Here is an 18123-nt window from a genome sequence, read left to right as displayed (position 1 = left end):
TCATTTTATCGGTGAGGTTACAGGTATGATGTGTTTTCAGCTGAGATCATTAATCCCGCGTGATCTGCATCGGAGGCCCCAGATCTGGAATCCACTATGACAGAGGATCAATTTTATTGGCCTATATCGATACGCATTACCTACGCTTGTGATAAACCCCACTGTAAAGGTTGGTAGCGAAGAAAGATCTCCAAGCTGAAAGAATGACTCCTCCTAGCAGAATATCACATGATCTAGCAGTAGCCTTCATCATTTCTCGTTTCAGGGCAAAATATATAACGTGATAAATTCGCTTAGGCTACATCATTATTTCCAGCGCCCCTCCCGTTCTTTCCAGGTAACTACCGATTTCCGCCCATAGAGCATACTTTACATGACTTGGGATTCTAAGTCATTTTAAGTCATTCTAAAGTCATGGACCTCACCACACAGGATACACCCGGGGCACTCGGGGATGCACACCTCTATATTGGTAACCTGTCGCCGCGAGTGACGGAGTATATGCTCACCGAGATCTTGGCCACTACTGGGACTGTGCAGTATGTCAGAATTATTCCCGATAGAAATGTGAGTAGCAAGCAAAAGCTGTGAGAGTTACTCTATACCTACACTGGTCAGGCGCTGTCACCCATTATGGATGCCCACTAATTCCCACCCATCCATAAAAACCTATCATACCCGACTACCCGATCTTGCCTACTATTGGACTTTTAATCAATAAGATTGGTTGGACTCTAACTTTACCTTGTTAAAACAGTACCAGCATGGGGGTCTAAACTACGGCCTTGTCAAATACTTTGATATACAATCTGCCAAAACAGCGGTACAGACCTTGAATAGTCATAGAATGTTTGATACTGTAAGTTCTCCTTTTTTTTAAAGACGGTCTAGAGCTTTCCAACCTTTTAATGTCGACATACAGGCAATTCAAGTTAGCTTGGTTGACCAAGTCCTACAAGATACAATTGACGCAACGGGTCAATACCGTGTCTTTGTGGGGGATCTCAGCGGTGAAGTTAATGATCAAATCTTACGCAGCGCCTTCTCTGCGTTCAGCTCGCTATCAGATGCTAGAGTCACATTTGATTTAAGCTCGGGTAAATCCCGCGGTTATGGTTTCCTTGTGTTCCGTGATAAGCGAGATGCGGAACAAGCTATAGCTACTATGAACGGTGACTGGCTGGGATCTCATACAATTACAGTTCGCTGGCCCAACGAACAACCTCAGAAGAGTGTAGACATTCCTTCACAGAACTCTCTTTCATATGATTCGATCGTGCAGCAAGCTCCTCAGGACCAAACAACAATCTATATTGGCAATCTCGTCCCTTATTGTACCCAGGCTGATCTTATTCCCTTATTTCAATCTATTGGTTATATACAGAGCCTCGAAATGCAAACCGGCCAGGGAAATGCTTCCGTGAGACTCGACACACACGAGCATGCGGCCATGGCCATTACTCAGCTCCAGGGCCAAATGATTCATGGCCGACCGATTAAGTGTAGCGTACGTACTGGAAAATGGTTACCTTGTTCTATCTGATATGCTAACTTGCTGAAGTGGAAAAAGAGCGACACCGCAGTATATGGAATTCAGGAAACTTCCGCTTCAATCGGAGACCTGCAAGCACCCGGGACACCACAGCTCAGTAAGTATCTCCGTGTACAATCATATGCCCACTCGTGCCATATGATTGGTGGCTGGTGGCTGATATAACTTTTCAGGCACAAATGACCAAGATGACTCAAATTCTGGAATTGCTGCGCCAATTCAATCACAGTACTATAGCAATTACTGGGGGGGTTACTACGCGAATAATACCACTACACAACAGCCATGATAGGGGTGAAATACTGCGGATTCTCCATGCTATTATATCAAACAACCCGTTCAAGAGAAAGCACATAGGCCTTCAATTTAAGAGTGACTGTTCAATAAACTATTCGTACCAAGATCTTGGCAGCGGGCCTAGAAACGAAGTATCATATGTTTGACGGTGAAGGCGATTTCTCTAAAGACTGTAGCTCAATTCGTAATATTTACCCATTCTATTATCAGTAATTGCGCTATTCGATCGCATATTCTTTAGCAGCGTTTATCCTCTGGACGCACTTTCAGTGAACAACACCAGGACCTATTTCACCATATTCCTTAGATATCCAAAGACCTTGAAATGTCGAGAGTGATGCTAACATAGAACCTCCAATCCAGATCGGGTCCTTGCGCTCAAGGGGAGCCACAGTCATCACTTTCATATTTGATATTAAGCGTCATATTCAGGACCGTGGCCAAGAAGATGAGAGATCCTTCGGCAAGCTAAGCGCGCGCAAGCTTTAAATCGCGATTTCTCAGCAACATAGGCAGATACGTAAAATCTAAATAACCAGGAGGTTTGCCAGGATGTTAAAGAGGGTGATCAGCCACTGGTTTTCATAGATTCGGAGGGTGGTGTCAAGTACTCATCTGGATAGTGTCAAATTTATCGTTTGGACGGGAATTATCCAATGTGTCGCAAGCCATCCCCCCGAAGGGCAGGTGGGGCTGCTTACTACAGACGGCTAATTGCGACAAAAGAGCCCCCAAGGAGTATTGTAATAAAGAAGAGAGTATGAGGCAGTGAAGTTGGTTTTGCACTGCACTGTATCATTCGTCTCATTTCAAAGACTTGGATTTGGTGGTGATTTCCTTGTCACTATTCACCGAATAATCCACCAGGAGGACAACAAAAGTGAAGGAGTTTCCAACTGGCATTCAATTCACTTAGGCCGTCGAAATGGAGGGAACAGTCTCTGTCAGTAACGATCAAGAAAAATTACATAGTTTTTGGCACTTCTAATGAAAGCTTGAGATGGAAAATAGTATTCTTCAGGCTAATATAGTTTCACTTCCTTATGCAGCTGCGGTCAGGACATGAGCCTGCAAATAATCAAAGTCTAGGTACAAGCAATCATGGCTTGTCTCTGTATATTTATAGAACTGACCATTTAGAATTAAAAAGTCAATAACTCACCACCTGCGACGAAAATATGAATGCCCAACCCGGATACACTATGCTATACTGGAAAGTTCAACAAATAGGCAAATTATAAAGACACCCATACACGCCGACTAATCCACGAAAAGCAAGGATCAAACCGAAATCACTAGATCGCCACCAGGGACGCCACGCATGAACACAACACTTATCAACATATCATACTGCACTGTTGACAAGTGTATACCCATTAGTCTCCCAAAAAGGGCGCTCCTTTTTCTTGTTCGAATCAAACCAACCAAACGGATCACAAAGCGTGACCAGGAACGGGCGCTGGTCCTTCCAGCCAGGACCCTTGAGCTCTGTCTCGCCGTCTTGCGCAAGGTATATATTAGATCTCTCCGGAAGGTATCTTCTCGGGTGCCGCCAGTTCCACATGAGAGTATTGACAAGCATGAGACTCGCCTCAAAGACATAAAAAAACCACTCGTGACGCAGAATAGGACTGAGACCATCGAGTTCTCCCGACGATGAGGGGCGGATCTTCGAGGCGCCAAAGTGCTCGACGATACGGTAGATGCATCGTACGAAGATAAGGAAGGTACTGACATATAGGGTGACTAGAGGAGCGGAGACACGGCGAGTGCGAATACCCGATCTGTAGCAGCGCCGCTGGAAGATTGCCGCTAGGAAACAGAATACGGTGATGACCAGGACTTGAGCTATGAGTGATATTTTCATAAGAATATGGCCGAGTTTGATGGTGGATTCTGGCAGCTCTGGATTCGCGATGTAGGAAACGCCCAAAGCGTTCAAGACCTCCACGACGGTGGAGAGCATGCCGAAAGTAGTCAGGACCCGACCGGGGTGGATTGGAGAGTGATAGGGAACGTAGTACAGAATACGGCCGAGAATGTGGTAGTTGGCTAGCTCCAGGAGAGGTCTTCCCATGTATGTTAGCTTGAAATTGATAAAATCAGCTCTAGGAGGTGATCTTACGGAGACATATAGATCAGGCATGTGCTAGCAATATAGATATATAGATCTGGCTTGCTGAATGAATGGTGGAAGGCACCGTATTCTCGCAAAGCAAACCCAATAGTAAACATCAAGCAGCACACGAGGTGCAGAATCATGAGCTTAAAACATTTGTAGTGGCTATCATTCGACCGTTAGTAATTCCATACGCACAGATGCAGGGTTCTCGAATCTTTGTAACTTACATGCATTGCCAGAAGTGTAGAACTAACGAGGCAGCAAATGCTATAGCAAATATAATAGGCGCTATTTTGTTGGGTACGTAGATGTAGATGCTCTCCTCCTCTAGTGCGCTCTTAGTGATACAGAATCATTCACATGAGAATACAGACTTACCCACCAGCCATTGTTATAGAATCTTTTTTCTCGTAACGAGGTCAAAGCAGCAGTGGCGCTCAATCGGGACACAAGTCGGGCTTGAGGAGTATGATAGACCAGAGATTGCAGGAGGACCGAAGGGATGATTATATAGATACAATGTCCCGCGTTTAACGACTGACATGGCTTAAGAATAGCTCAGGCTGTGAGATAAGGCTTTTCAAAGCCTCAATCGTACAGGGCTGAAGCGTCCTATCTTCTCTGAGAATTGGCACTGGAATCTTGTCCGAAGAGATACTTTTCTATCCGACCAATCATACTGCGGAGATCAGCGGTGAACGCTAAACCAGAAATGGTTCAATACATGGCCAAGACATCTTCAGCTGGAGGAAAAGGCTAGAAAGGTTGGGCAGCACTGCCACGATGGGCCATTGTGAGGCTCACTGGCGCAACATACATCCAAATCCGGTTAGGGCACGAAATACGAGATGTCCATAATATATCCATTCAAAACACCCCTCCTTTCTTCTGAGCTATGAATTACTCTTAACTTACTCAACCTTCAAATATACCCAATTTTACTCTACCTGAACAATGAGCGAAAATACTATCCCATCATCGGGACCAGCTATCTGGGATTCCGCGCCTCCCCCGTATGCAGAATATGATCACAACAGTGTATCTACAGAGCAGGCTCCGCAATATGAAGTCCCCCATTTCAACAACTCAACCATCGACTCAACAAGATTGCAAGCTGCAACGAGCAAATTTCCCCCGACGATGAATGGTTACATACCAATGAAATTCACTCCAGAGTTTCATTTGGGACCATCAGCGTCGGAGAAGTTATACTTCATGTCAATAGATGTTCAGCACCGTAAGAGCATACAGACGATGATCCTGCGCGATGGGCCGACCGATAAGGATCCGCCTCTTGCATCACTGCAGTGTGATCCATATCTCCGAGCAAAGCCCGTCTCGGTGACCTTTGCATCGCAGGGCGAGCTTCAAGATAACTCTATCGTAGAGCCATTAGAAGATGTCAAGCCAGGCAGACGCATGAGCCCGACATTCTCCGTCGCGGTTGGCGGAAGCGGCAAAGACGCCTCCTATGAACAATTTCAGTGGCGCTCAAGCCACGGTAAAGAAATAAAGGAGCTCGCCGGCCACTCATCCGGTTGGAAGCTAGTTCGACTGTCGGAAACAGTGGGCGAGGCAAACGGGAGTCGCTCCCATCGAGCGATGGGGTGTTCCAGCGATGGAAAGGAGATTGTCGCTGTCATCGCCCACAACGCATCGTGGAGCCTGTCGAAGGGGTTCAAATTTGCCTTTGTGGGTAGTGGACTTACTGGTATCCTGGGAGAAAAATGGGAGATCATGACTCTCATCACCGCAGTGCATCTGTGGCTCATCGAGTTCCAGATCGTGACAAAGGCCATTCCGATTGCATGAGGACTAGGTAATGCAAGGTGATCAGCATGGGCTTCTTTACCCTGCTCATTGAATTCAGAAGTACCTTGGTTTACTATGAATATCTGTATACCTCTCAACAGCCTCACTATCATTATGTTGTAATGTCTTTTTGTCGGACTTTGTATTGGTATTTAAAAATAAAGTCTACACCTTAGCTGCACTAATCAACCTAATACATAGATCCATTATACACATATATACTTGTCTCTCTCCCACTATACAGCTAAATGATTGGAGAATCTAATGAATCAACTAGAGATATAGCGATTATCTACTAGCCTTTCTACCACATAAACCAAAGATACACGAAAAGAACGTAAAAAACGAAAACAGAAGACAAAATGAGAAGGGGAGGCTGAGCGGAGATGTAAAAAAAGCTACCAGTCGAGACTTTTGCCGGGCACTAAACAAGTTTCTTTCTGCCGACTTCGACTGAGAATCATTCCTGCTGTTTTGAGGAGGGCAACCCCCTATTTGGCTTGGAAAACCTTTCGATATGGCTAGGCAAAGGTATGGAAACAAAGCTGACACACCATGTTCTAGTAAAGTGGTGTGCCGGTATAAATTTGTTGCTGTAGTAGCGCTGCGACTTTTATATATAGCAAGTTGATCATTGAATCCATGCGCCACAACGCCACGAGACACCAAACAAACTTACCGACAACTCTTAGCTTCCTCAAACTACTGCAAAGGGTATAATTATCTCTCAATTTGCTACATAATCAACTATAAAAGTCGACAGCATCGCCGAGGGCATCGATACTACTGGAATGTAGATAATGCACTATCGCTCGCATAGGGGTTGAGAGTGCTTTGCTTCAGCATGAACGTTAAAAGGAAACGAGTGTGAAGTATTTACATTGCCGACCCACTGCACCGGCAAAACTACCCTTATTGAGGCACCTATCAGCGAATGTTATTTACCAGATCTGTCAGATTAGTACCGGGTGCCCAGAGTTCATAGCTAAGGTTGCCTGAAAGGTCTCGGAGAGAACCATGGAAACAAATCTGCCGAGCCTACAAGGACGCGTGATGATCATTGACAAGTCTGCTGTATTCACCGGTGCCATACTCCGACATGCAAAGGAGAAGTCAGGCGAGGTATGATTGGATTTGATTCCACATGTGCCGCATAAGCTGGTCTTTCTCTAACTATACCAACAACTAGCTTAGATGCCTATCGAAGGCCCAAGCCATCTGTGAGTTGTTCTTATTCTACTGAGACGGGAATTAGACTTGCCATGGCCGCTACACGGTCCATTGAAAGATAATATCTGCCTCTCACCCCCCTCATTTTCGGGATAGGGTAAATCCAACTATGCTTCACCACCTCAACCCCACGCTCATGACCACCTAAACCTTCCTCGCACAAGTGTCCCTTGGCATAAAAGCTAACCTAACGCATAGACTTTAGGAGTAGGCCTCATGTGAAGCAAAAAGTGTGGCTCAAGATTAATTGAACTACATCGATACTACAAACACGAAGTGATTGACAAGATTGTGGGTCGCTTCCATTCTTCCACCCGTCGATACGAAAAAGCATCGCTTGGCTCCCCACAGTTGTGCACTTCTTCAGGAAAAAGATATCCAGAGATACCTGACTAGCTATATTACGTATGCCCCTATGGAGACGAACCGCGGATGGCTATTTCGCTTCCCTTATAGTTTGTCAACTTGAGACGACGATCACAGGATACACATAATGCGTACCCAATAACAGCCGAAGATCTAAAGCCCAAGAAGAAATTTTCTCCGTTAGCAATGCAGATCTCTCGCAGTCTTCTAATTCAGAGATTGAGAACAGAAGGGTAATTTAATAGTAAATCGCCCGTCCAGCTGGGGTATAAATCTGCCCTCCTCTCCCTTTCCACTATCAACTCCAGTTCCAACTCCACTCAGGCCATTATCAACAATCACATATATTCTTCTTTCCATCCACCTCAGATCACAATGAAGACAAACTACCTCTTCGTCCTCGCTGCGGCTGCCGCCGGTGTGCTCGCCCACCCTGAAGCAAATGTCGAGAACAACCTGGCCGCTCGAGCCGGCACCTGCCACCAGCCCAGCTCCTGCAGCAAGTTCTGGGCTGGCAAATGCGAACAGTACTGCGCGCCTTACAAGTTCTCCCATTTGAGCAGTGACGGTTGCTACATGTTTGCCGAGAAGTGCTGCTGCGATACCTCGAAAGCCTAGAGCGGAAGATCCAATCTGATCCTCAAAGTACAGGAGGGTAAAGGAGGGTAAAGGAGGAAGTGTCAGTGATGTTGCCGACGATAAATGTTGCGTCGCTGAGGAGGCTGGCAGAGGGTATGGGTGTCACATGTCTGGGTCACATGCTGAGCATGCTTTTAGATAGTGAGGTAGAACCGAAGGAGAGAACAACTACTTCAAGGGATAGGAGAATGATATACAAATGACTTATCACGTTTCCGCTGCCGATATGACAATGGGGGAGTGCTTGAGTGTTTTTAGTAGGTACTCAAACTCATAATATGTGTTCCATATTCTCCTGTCAGTGCAACCTAAGTTGTTCAATGCATACATTTCATAAACAAGCACATAAGTTACCTCCGCTGGAGTAACTTTTTCCCAGTCCAGCTCACAGCGGTAACCCATCCACAATATGAGCGTTGATAATCACCTGTGCATCCTCTTGTAGGGCTCAGTGGAGTCATCAGCTTGATCGGCACTGTCTCGACATCCATGTTCTTGGATTGAGTGCTCGGGCTTCTTAGTTTGCGATGTATCGCGCAACAAGACCCACTCCACCTGCCTAAGGCCGAGCCGACGCTGTGGAGTCCTGAGGCAGAAACCCCCCTCCCCAACGGAAAAGGTACGGTTCGGAATCTAAACACCACGCGCAACTCCATCCACACTCCGATCACAATGTTCGCGTATGTGTTTCCTGACTATTTCATTTTCATTTTCTTTTCCTTTTCTATTTCCTCTTTTATCATCACAGAATCTTCCATTATACGAGTTATGTAGATACTAGGAAAGGCATTATACCCACATGAAATCTCCCAAACTCTGAATGGCCAATGATATGCAGATTGTCATTCTGCTCCTACCGACTAACTACTCACTAACGACTAGTAGTTTATAGGGTAGGTAGGGGTCCGAGTACTAGTAGCGCGCAGCTATTAAGCACGCATACATTCTTTCTCAGCCGCATTTCTTCTCAACTCCTCTCTCTCCTTTTACTTTTCCCCCTTTGGAAGTCACTCTCAGGATGCCTTGTTATACACTCCACTCAGGCAAGATTTCATCCAATTTTGATGTGGATTCGGCTTGTGGAGTCGCAAATTCCACACACCCATATGTACAATGCTGTGTGAAGGGGGATTATTGCATGAGCAATGGCATCTGTCAATATCAGAATAACGGCGTATCAGGCTACTATGCCGCCGATTGCACCGATCCAACCCTTCAGGATCCGGCCTGCATGACCCGATGCGGTAATTCCATGAGATGGGCTCTCTATCTGAGCGATTGCAGAAGCTAACAGTGCCCACCTATAGGTGGCCACGAGTTTTCGGATTTGACGTACGACGAATCGTCAGGGCTCTGGGCATGTTGTAGTTATAATAGTGATGGAAAGAAAAATTGCTCGAACCCCACGGACGAGAAATTCCCGGCTCCAATGCCGAGCGACCTCGCTACCATACAATATCTGCCTACGACCGGCACCCCGAGCTATCCTACGGCGACAGCAAGCGACGTCACTTCCACACAATCCTCGAGTTCCGGCAGTCATATTGGAGCCGGTGCTGCGGCTGGCATTGGGGTTGGGGTTGGAGCGGGTGTATTTCTGATTGCAATTACTGGTGCATTTTGGTATTTTCGACGCCGGAAACCGCCACAGTCACAGCAATCATCGAAGCCTACATCTTTTCAACCTCTATGGGTCGGGCCAGAGGCGGAAACCCATCAATTGGATTCACAACAGAGGGCTGAGCTTGGGAAACCGGAGCCCCGCCCCCATGAGCTTGCCTGAGAAGGTCTTCATCTTATACCCGCTCATTTGCAGCTGTCACGCCGTATCATGTGGATTCTTTCGTTTGAAATAGTTTCATTTATTCATAAGCTTAATAGATTATACTAGAATATATTATTATCATGATTATTATGATTATTGTTTTGTTTTTTTTTTCTTTTTGGTTCCCAGCAAGGAAGACCCACAATTAGGGGCCGAAATGTTTCTAATTTTATGGGGGCCATTTTGGAGATAATATCAAGCTTCTTCTTATGATACTCATTAAAATATTCACGGAATCTACATATTGACAAATAATTTATGTCTAAAAATAAGCTTCATGTAGACTCGCCTCTCATCTCTTGTTATTGGGAGAGCCTCTCTTGAAGTAGGGTAACTAGGGTTTGCTTGACAGACGCCAAGCCCTTAGCCCACCGTGGGTCCAAATCTTGCGAAGTCAGCAAGGCTGAGTATTCAACTCCTCCTTGGACCCTATGTTACTCTCCTACTTTTATATTCGTCCATCAGTATACTCCATATAGTAAGTAATATGGACACCCGAGCGCAACTGAACCCCGTGGTGCATCAACGACATTGCTGGGAATGTATGCGCCGTCGGCTCGTATGCGATTTCGAGCGTCCTACTTGTAACAAATGCCGATCGGCTGGTGTTGCTTGCCCCGGATATGACGAAAAGAAACCACTCAGATGGCTAGCCCCTGGCAAAGCGACATCTCGTCCTCGGAAGCGACGTTTTCCTCCTGGCACGGACCGCTCGTCATCAGTCAGTAGCGAAGAGACGACTAACAAGCAGGCTGTTCCGCAAACCAGCGTAGGAAGTGAACTACTGCGAATACCAAACCCAGGCCGAGAGCTGAAAAGCGAAACATGCACAATGGTTGAGGCTGTGCGGTACTGTATGTGTCTCATAGAGCCGCTCAATGCAGCTGATTTTCATAGTTCTCCCTAGTCAACGACTATGTCTATCCTGACTTTCGCGCTATGCACGAGTTGGCGCCGAACCCTTACCTTGGCCAGTTTCCCCTAGATGCGCTGCACCAAATGCCCATGTCAATATGTCACACATTAGTTTATCTTGCCCTCGGTCACCGCATCCATCGTGTGTACCCAGAAGATCACTGTCGCTCGTTGGCGCGTTTGCGACCGAGCCTTTATCAACATAGAGGACTAGCACTTCGATCCTTGACTGAGCTGATGGGGAATTTGAGCAACCAAATGACCATCGATCTTGCCATTGCAAGCATTATGTTATTCTTAATTGTAGATGTAAGCTCGCCTCCTCCATTCTCATCTAAATGGGTCAGGAGCTAAATGAAACGGTGATCGGGAAGGCCAGACAGCTGCCGTCAGTGGATTGGCAGCACCATTTCACTGCCGCCATGGAGTTGATTAAGCTGCGTGGTGGTCTAGCAAGTCTTGCACATTCCTCCGAGTATCTGAAGCCCTTGATACTCCATCTTCTCATGTAAGAGCTCTAGTTAACATTGACTCTTATTGCCCTTTACCCATCTTTCGCCTCCCATGTTACTAACTCGCACTACTTAGCCTGGGGGTGATGGCTAACACGACTACTCCTCCATCACAACATATTCCACCCACATCGCAACTCGAACTTATTGACATCATGACAGAGCTATACGGAGATGGGATATACCCGATCCTCCTATGCCCCCCTTACCTCCTAATGGATGTAATCAAGATTAACAACCTCCGCTTCCAAACGACGTCTTCCCCCATAACTGAAATCACACGAGCGACAGCGCACAAGATACTCGAGCACATCGAGGCCTTCTCGCCCGAAGACTGGACGGGCACCAACTCCGAAGCCCGAGAGGACTGGTTGCTACTAGGACGCATGTACAAGTCCTCCGTAGCACTGTACTGTATCTCGTCTCTCCAAAACCTGTCCATCCTTCCTTCCAGCAAGTATTATACTGCTATGAGGACTGTACATGGGACCTGTCTATATACTCTTCTTCCAAAGGTTACCCACCGCCCCCGTATCAAACATTTGACGATATGGCCACTGGTCGTAGCGGGGATGCAAGCCGTTGATGCGAGTCCTAATGTCCGTCGTATCGTTGACGAGCTATTGTCAGATCTGAGCAAAGTTATGGGGTGCCCGACGCCTATGTTGGCGAGTGCTGTGTTTCATAGGTTTTGGACTTCGGGGCAAACAAGGTGGGATGAATGCTTTGATAAAGCATACGTGTTTGTGACATAGGTCCAGATCCAAACTTTAAGCATGTATTTAGATCAATGGACATGCTTATGGGAAGGTCAAGGTTACGAATTTCATGTATTATGACGCGCAGGTACCAATTCTTACTTCCAGGAGATGATGAAACAAGCACCAGACTATGTCAGAGTAACTGGTCTACCAGCAAAGTGATAAACGCTAATTAACCCACCTTCATTTAAGTAACAGTACGCCACATCCATTGTATGAGGTGGCACTCGATACCCTGTAGACTGGTTCAGGCTACCAATGACAAACCGAAGGAATCATTATCCGAAATGGCTTATCGACAAACCTGCCACCAGAGGGGCAAATCCGGCGCCTGGCCTGTGTAGATACACAACGATCCTAATAAAGGTCCGTCAACTGGCCTTTATCCTCGATCACCTTGCAACACAAGCTGTGACGGGATGGCTTTACTTTCCACCACTCAATACCTAGTCTTCGCTGTCGCAGCATACTATATAAAGGATGGTCGGGGCATGTGGAATGCGCGGCGTGCCGTGCAGACTATCACTTAGCATAAATCAGGAAAATGGATTCAGCAAGGCTCTGGGTGGCCCTCATGGGGCTGATCAGCTACCTCATCGTGATTAGCATTTATCGACTCTACTCCCATCCATTGAGAAACATACCGGGTCCTAGGTTAGCAGCGGCTACCCACCTATATGAGTGGTACTATGATTTATTCCTGGGAGGTAGATACCTCTTCGAGATCGAGAGAATGCACGAGAGATACGGTAATTATCAATTCTCAATGCCCATACATACGATACCCAACTGACCGAAAGCCAGGACCTATCGTGCGTATCAACCCTCGAGAGATCCACATCAGTGACCCGCACTATTACGACGAAATCTACGCCTCAAGCACCCGCAAGCGCAATAAGGATGCAGAATTTGTTTCATTCTCAGGCATGCTCCATTCTACCCTCTCGACAACAGATCACGACCTCCATCGCTATCGTCGTGGCCTCGTGAACAATCTTTTCTCTAAGAAGTCGATCCGTGGGCTATCCCACTTTGTCGAAGAGAAGGTCCACAAGCTTATGCAACGCTTTAAAGCCTTTCATGAAGCTCAGAAAGTAGTCCGGTTCGATGATGCCTTTGCAGCTATGGCCTCTGATGTCATTACACATTACTGCTATGGCAAGAGTTGGGATTATCTCGATGACGCGGGTCTGCGCACAGATGTTCGCAAGGCCGTTCATAATCTCACCTGTAGTGTTCATTTCAATCGCATTTTTCCGGTTTTTCTTGCCGTGCTCCAAAAGCTACCACTTCGGTTGTTGCATGCGATTCAACCTGGAAAATCAGTTGTACTGGATATCCAGAAGACAATCTATGAGCAGTCAGCCGAGGCACTCCATGGGGATAAATATAGCCTCAATCATCATGATGACAATAACAAACATAGAACCATCTACGACCAGCTGACACATCCCAGCATTCCAGCTGAGGAACGATCCCTCCAGCGTCTGCAGGATGAAGGTCTCCTGCTTATCAGTGCTGGCACAGAAACAACCGCCAGAGCGTTGACAACTGCCTGCTTCCATATCGCATCGGACGATCATGTACGCGCTCGATTACGAGATGAGCTGAGGACCGTCCTGTCGACGCCTACCAGCCCCATTACGTGGTCCGAGTTGGAAAGGTTACCTTATTTAGTAGGTGATCAGACAAATCTCCCTACAACATTATCTCTCCCATTTTAAAGCCCAGTCTTTCGTTCACCCTCTTCCAGCAGAATTTCTATAATATCACTAACCCTACTCTACAGACTGGAACCGTCAACGAATCCCTCCGTCTCGGCGGCTTCCTTACAACCCGATCCCCTCGCATAGCACCAGACGAACCCTTAATCTACAAAGAATACACAATCCCTCCAGGCGTAAGCAACCCTCCTTCCACCCAACAACACACCACTAACCGAATCCCACAGACTCCAGTCAGCTCCTCAAGCTACTTCGGCCACAAAAACTCAAATATCTTCCCACAGCCTGACAAATTCTCTCCCGAACGATGGATCTCCGCCGGTAAGAACAACGAGCACCTGTTCAAATACATTACGTCCTTCTCCCGAGGTAGTCGGATATGTGCAGGCATGAAGTATGATACAGAAATCATCGGGAGCCTGAGATAGCTACTAATGTGTTTAGCCTCGCATTCCTCGAACTTTACATGACTCTCGCGTACTTTGTACGTCGGTTTGATGTTGAGTTGGTAAATACGACTTTGGAGGATATGAGGATAGTGAGGGATATGGGTGTTGGGTTTACGCATCGGGGTGAACCGAGTGTTTATGGTAGGATTGTCAAGGTTTATGAGGATTGAGAGGTGATTATATTGCTATCTGAGTGTTGCGCATTGGTGCTGACAATTATTCTTGTACTATGATAACGTTATGATACAGCCTAAAGTCTTCCACTTAACCATGAAAATACATGGAGAGAAGGCACTGATACGAATTTCTTTTTATATAGATTCTCTATGGCTGGGCGCTGGAAGCCCGACTGGGTCGAATTCAACAGACGGACCGTACAGTATCAGCTGATATCAGATAGTTGTACCAGTAAGGACATGTCTAACTGATAGGTACCGATTTATATTTAATTTGCGGACCCATTTATTACATCGAATCTCTTTCGCTCTTAGGATTCAGCAGCTCCACTCTATCGACCCAATCAAGCATTCCGACCCGCATTCTAGTTGTGCTTATGGTTCCTAGGCTATGTATGTCGGTGCAGCCACTGTTCTATTTATATACTGTCAAGTGACGTCTGTTTATGATTCTTCAGATATCTTACTAGATTATCCTTGCTCTTCAGATCATATGTCGGCCTACTCCGAACCTCAGTAGACATGGTATCATAAATAATACTTCAAATTACAGCAAACAATATATCAACCAAAGCAATAATATATTCAAAATCAGCATCGGGGTATTGGGGTATATCAAAAACCTCTCCAAGCAATCAAACCACAAAAGAAAAGAACATTATATCATCATCAAATATCCATCTTCAAAAACCACGCCCATAAGCCATCTTCGTCATGCAACCCACCAAATAGACTCCAGCATCAGGTCCAAGTCTATCTCCCGTCATAAAACACTAACAAAGCTCCACATGTCTCCTCATGACAGAAACTACCGATAACCCTGCGGCATCTGGGTCGTACCCTGAGGTCGATACGCCCGATAAGGTTGCTGACCAGCGTTATATTTCTGTTGGTCCTGGAGATGTTTAACGGGACCCGTTGACGCCTTATCAGATAGTTGATTGGACGAAGCGACGAGGAGAGCCATGAGGAAAGTGGCAGAGTAGAAGAAATACAGGAGGAAATTCTGAGCCAGCAAGGAGCGGTTAAATGCCCCGACGCCCTTTTGTAAATATTCTCTCTGTAGGTAATCGATGATGATGTGGTTGGCGAGGTCGAGAACGGTCATTCCCAGTGACGATAGGATGAGGAGTATGATAGCGGGGAAGAGGATCTATATCATATTTCATGTCAGTCATCCGTGCCATATAAATGATACTGAGGTGGACTAGGGAAAGTAGCAACATACCCCTCTTCTCAGATGACGGCCTCGGGCTAGCGCGAAAAGCATATTCGCAGCTGCCATCAGCATTCCTATTACAGAGAGCACAGTGTATGCGGTGGCTAGTCTCATTTGGTGATGTCGTAACGTGCTGGCATTAACCCGGTCGCCGGTGCGATACGATGCATCGATGATATGAGTGTAGATGGCCAGATGACAGAGGAGGATAATCCCAAGCACGATGACGTAGATTGTATGGACGATGGTGACCATTTTTGCAATTTTCCGGTTGCCCTGAACCAGGCGCTTGCAGATTGGGATCATGATCACGGCAATGAGTAGGAAGTTAGCCAGGGCGGAGAGCCAACTTGGCAGAAGGCTGACAAGTTGATATACGGTGATTGATGCAATGTCGCATTGCGTTAGAGTAAAGAGGACGATGTTAAGGATGACCGCACTGCATGTTGTTAGACGAGATTGATCTGCTAAAGGCGACAAGGGCTAGAACTCACGCAATTGAGAAGACGATCGAGAAGCCGAGAGGGAACCATCGTCGTAAGGCTACTCCTTTCTGCTTGCTCCGGATCAACTTGAAGGCCGCGAAGCAAAACAGCCCACAGAAGACGAGGAAGAAGAGCGCATGGAACGCGATAGTAATTTGGGCTGCTTGTGCGCTAAACGCGGCACCGCTGCATGAGCTGGAGCTGGAAGAGCTGGAGCTGCTGCCACTGTAGGAGCCGCCACCACGTCTCGGTGCCATTATGCAAAGGTTGCAGGAATCACAAAGAATGAATCAATTGCTTGCGAAGGAAATTGGGCGCTCAGGGGATAATAAGGGCAAGCCAGTCTCCAAGGCTGAGTCTATACACTAAGTGCCGTGCCACGCTTGGGCACATAGCCTCATGATACTCAATCTGCCCAGACCGGTGAATCATGGCGGCGGTCGTGTTGAGGGCCTACTATCTATTAGCAGAACCTTAAAAAGGGAAGATCACTTGGAGGGAAAAGTTGTGGTTGGCTCGAACACGACATGGCTGAGGCTCAGCAGGGACAATACGAGGTTATTCTTAGGGAGAACGGTCTGCAGCCAATTTCCACCCGCACACAAAGGAGTGCCAAAAACTCCACATTTGGATTTATTTGCCGAAAAAGTCGTATTCAGATAAAGAACATATGCATTCTGTGGGTGCTTGTCGTCGCGCGACTGGGTTGCGCTCAGGCACGAGGCTTAATCTTGCTCAAAGAGTCCCCTTTACGAGGAGAATTGCGGGGTGGACAACAGTTTTACCAATTAAAGCGTCTCGTATTATCGCATAGGTCCACATGATTAGGTGTAGTGCATCTAACTATCTGCATAGCGGTAGAGATAAATAGCCAACGAAAGAATCATTATAGTTGAGCGAAGGTACAGAGGCAACGATATTCACAGTCCGACAAAACACACAGATGGATTATATCTCAATTCCAAATGCCTTCGGATATTCATTAAGCGCATCACACCATTCCATTAAGAACCCATCTCACAGGAAAGCACCCAAAACGAAGGGAAGCATCCATGTGGCCCAACCTTGAGGCAAGGTCGAGGCCGCACCGGAGTCAGTCGACGAGGGAGAAGCCGATGAGGAAGTGGAGGAAGAAGTTCCCGAGCTGCTGGTCTCGCTTCCACTAGTAGTGGTTGAGGCCTCGGTAGTGGTGGAAGTCGATCCGGACTCGGTGGGCGAGGCCGATCCGCTAGTGGGAGTAGCCGAGTCCGAGGTAGATTCGGCTCCGCTGCTGGACGACCCAGTGGGGGATCCTGATCCAGTGGGAGATTCAGTGCCAGTGGGAGATTCAGTGCCGGTGGCAGATCCAGTGCCTGTGGCAGATCCAGTACCGGTGGGAGATTCAGTTCCAGTCGGGACACCCGTCTCACTGGTACCGGTGAAGTATGGGAGAGAGACAGAGCCAGTCTCCGTAGAGCCCGAGCCGGTGTCGGTGGGAGTTGCGGCTACGTCGGTCGATTCAAACTGCCTTTCCTGGAGGTTGGCAGCCTGGGCCACGGAGGAGCCCAAAAGGGCGACAAGAACGGTTGATGACTTGATCTGCATTGTGGAGGTTTGATCTGATTTCAGGCAGAGATCGTGGGTGATAGATTGATAGATATCTAGGGAAGGGGGGTTGGGAAGCGACAGTGTCATAAAGTCCTACTTATTTATACCGGAACATTCTGCAGCTCAGAGACAACAGCCACGAGAGCTTACGTTTGCACCTACGTATGATGCCACTCATGTCCAGACCCGAGCCAGGTGGGGGAATGGCTAAGCGGCTTGGCTGCGTCGGCGTGTAGGGATTTTTGGACGCGCGCCCCCCTTTGATTGGCGATTGTTGGGAGGCAATGCTGGCATCTGCAGATCCGCGGAGGATCTCAACCTGTCAGAAGTCCCCTTTGCTTCGGGATGACCAGCGTAGTAAGCCGCAGGGGCCCTGAACTGATTCTCAGCCTTGCATCCATTCTCCTGGACCCTTTCTGTTGGATTGGATACGTCACGACACTCCTCCGTAC

General features: G+C 47.2%; 8 protein-coding genes across 8 annotated transcripts; 5 read left to right on the top strand and 3 right to left on the bottom strand.

Annotated features, from left to right (window-relative positions):
- The first annotated feature begins 345 nt into the window (after positions 1 to 345).
- Positions 346 to 1986, top strand: BDV27DRAFT_119304 (uncharacterized protein). The gene is made up of 5 exons (XM_032064835.1): positions 346 to 567; positions 758 to 859; positions 923 to 1507; positions 1562 to 1649; positions 1726 to 1986. Exons 1-5 carry the CDS (start codon positions 415 to 417, stop codon positions 1839 to 1841), a joined length of 1044 nt encoding a protein of 347 aa, XP_031933722.1. The 5' UTR covers positions 346 to 414; the 3' UTR covers positions 1842 to 1986.
- A 1208-nt stretch (positions 1987 to 3194) lies between these two features.
- BDV27DRAFT_151898 (uncharacterized protein) lies at positions 3195 to 4360 on the bottom strand (the record flags this gene model as incomplete). Its single annotated transcript, XM_032071445.1, has 2 exons — positions 3195 to 3918; positions 4350 to 4360. The coding sequence occupies 2 exons, from the start codon at positions 4358 to 4360 to the stop codon at positions 3195 to 3197; spliced, it is 735 nt and encodes a 244-aa protein (XP_031933721.1).
- Positions 4361 to 4917: 557 nt separating this feature from the next.
- Positions 4918 to 5974, top strand: BDV27DRAFT_119303 (uncharacterized protein). Its single transcript, XM_032064834.1, has one exon. It carries the CDS (start codon positions 4926 to 4928, stop codon positions 5781 to 5783), a length of 858 nt encoding a protein of 285 aa, XP_031933720.1. The 5' UTR covers positions 4918 to 4925; the 3' UTR covers positions 5784 to 5974.
- Positions 5975 to 8697: 2723 nt separating this feature from the next.
- On the top strand, positions 8698 to 9916 carry BDV27DRAFT_119302 (uncharacterized protein). Its single transcript, XM_032064833.1, has 2 exons — positions 8698 to 9262; positions 9326 to 9916. Exons 1-2 carry the CDS (start codon positions 9037 to 9039, stop codon positions 9799 to 9801), a joined length of 702 nt encoding a protein of 233 aa, XP_031933719.1. The 5' UTR covers positions 8698 to 9036; the 3' UTR covers positions 9802 to 9916.
- A 416-nt stretch (positions 9917 to 10332) lies between these two features.
- BDV27DRAFT_35675 (Zn(II)2Cys6 transcription factor) lies at positions 10333 to 12101 on the top strand. Its single transcript, XM_032076424.1, has 4 exons — positions 10333 to 10697; positions 10751 to 11067; positions 11133 to 11266; positions 11347 to 12101. The coding sequence occupies exons 1-4, from the start codon at positions 10388 to 10390 to the stop codon at positions 12023 to 12025; spliced, it is 1440 nt and encodes a 479-aa protein (XP_031933718.1). The 5' UTR covers positions 10333 to 10387; the 3' UTR covers positions 12026 to 12101.
- Positions 12102 to 12575: 474 nt separating this feature from the next.
- Positions 12576 to 14374, top strand: BDV27DRAFT_140242 (cytochrome P450; the record flags this gene model as incomplete). The annotated part of the gene is made up of 4 exons (XM_032069613.1): positions 12576 to 12780; positions 12836 to 13707; positions 13785 to 14149; positions 14200 to 14374. The coding sequence occupies 4 exons, from the start codon at positions 12576 to 12578 to the stop codon at positions 14372 to 14374; spliced, it is 1617 nt and encodes a 538-aa protein (XP_031933717.1).
- A 498-nt stretch (positions 14375 to 14872) lies between these two features.
- On the bottom strand, positions 14873 to 16476 carry BDV27DRAFT_35646 (uncharacterized protein). The gene is made up of 3 exons (XM_032076423.1): positions 16094 to 16476; positions 15609 to 16038; positions 14873 to 15533 (listed from the first exon to the last, which is right to left on the bottom strand). The coding sequence occupies exons 1-3, from the start codon at positions 16339 to 16341 to the stop codon at positions 15189 to 15191; spliced, it is 1023 nt and encodes a 340-aa protein (XP_031933716.1). The 5' UTR covers positions 16342 to 16476; the 3' UTR covers positions 14873 to 15188.
- Positions 16477 to 17101: 625 nt separating this feature from the next.
- BDV27DRAFT_151892 (uncharacterized protein) lies at positions 17102 to 17668 on the bottom strand (the record flags this gene model as incomplete). The annotated part of the gene is made up of 1 exon (XM_032071444.1): positions 17102 to 17668. The coding sequence occupies one exon, from the start codon at positions 17666 to 17668 to the stop codon at positions 17102 to 17104; it is 567 nt and encodes a 188-aa protein (XP_031933715.1).
- Positions 17669 to 18123: the final 455 nt, after the last annotated feature.

This window comes from Aspergillus caelatus (assembly GCF_009193585.1).
Source record: "Aspergillus caelatus strain CBS 763.97 unplaced genomic scaffold BDV27scaffold_2, whole genome shotgun sequence".
Taxonomy (NCBI): Eukaryota; Fungi; Ascomycota; class Eurotiomycetes; order Eurotiales; family Aspergillaceae; genus Aspergillus; species Aspergillus caelatus.
Note: the sequence above shows the minus strand (reverse complement) of the source record. Positions and strands in the feature narration are given on the sequence as shown.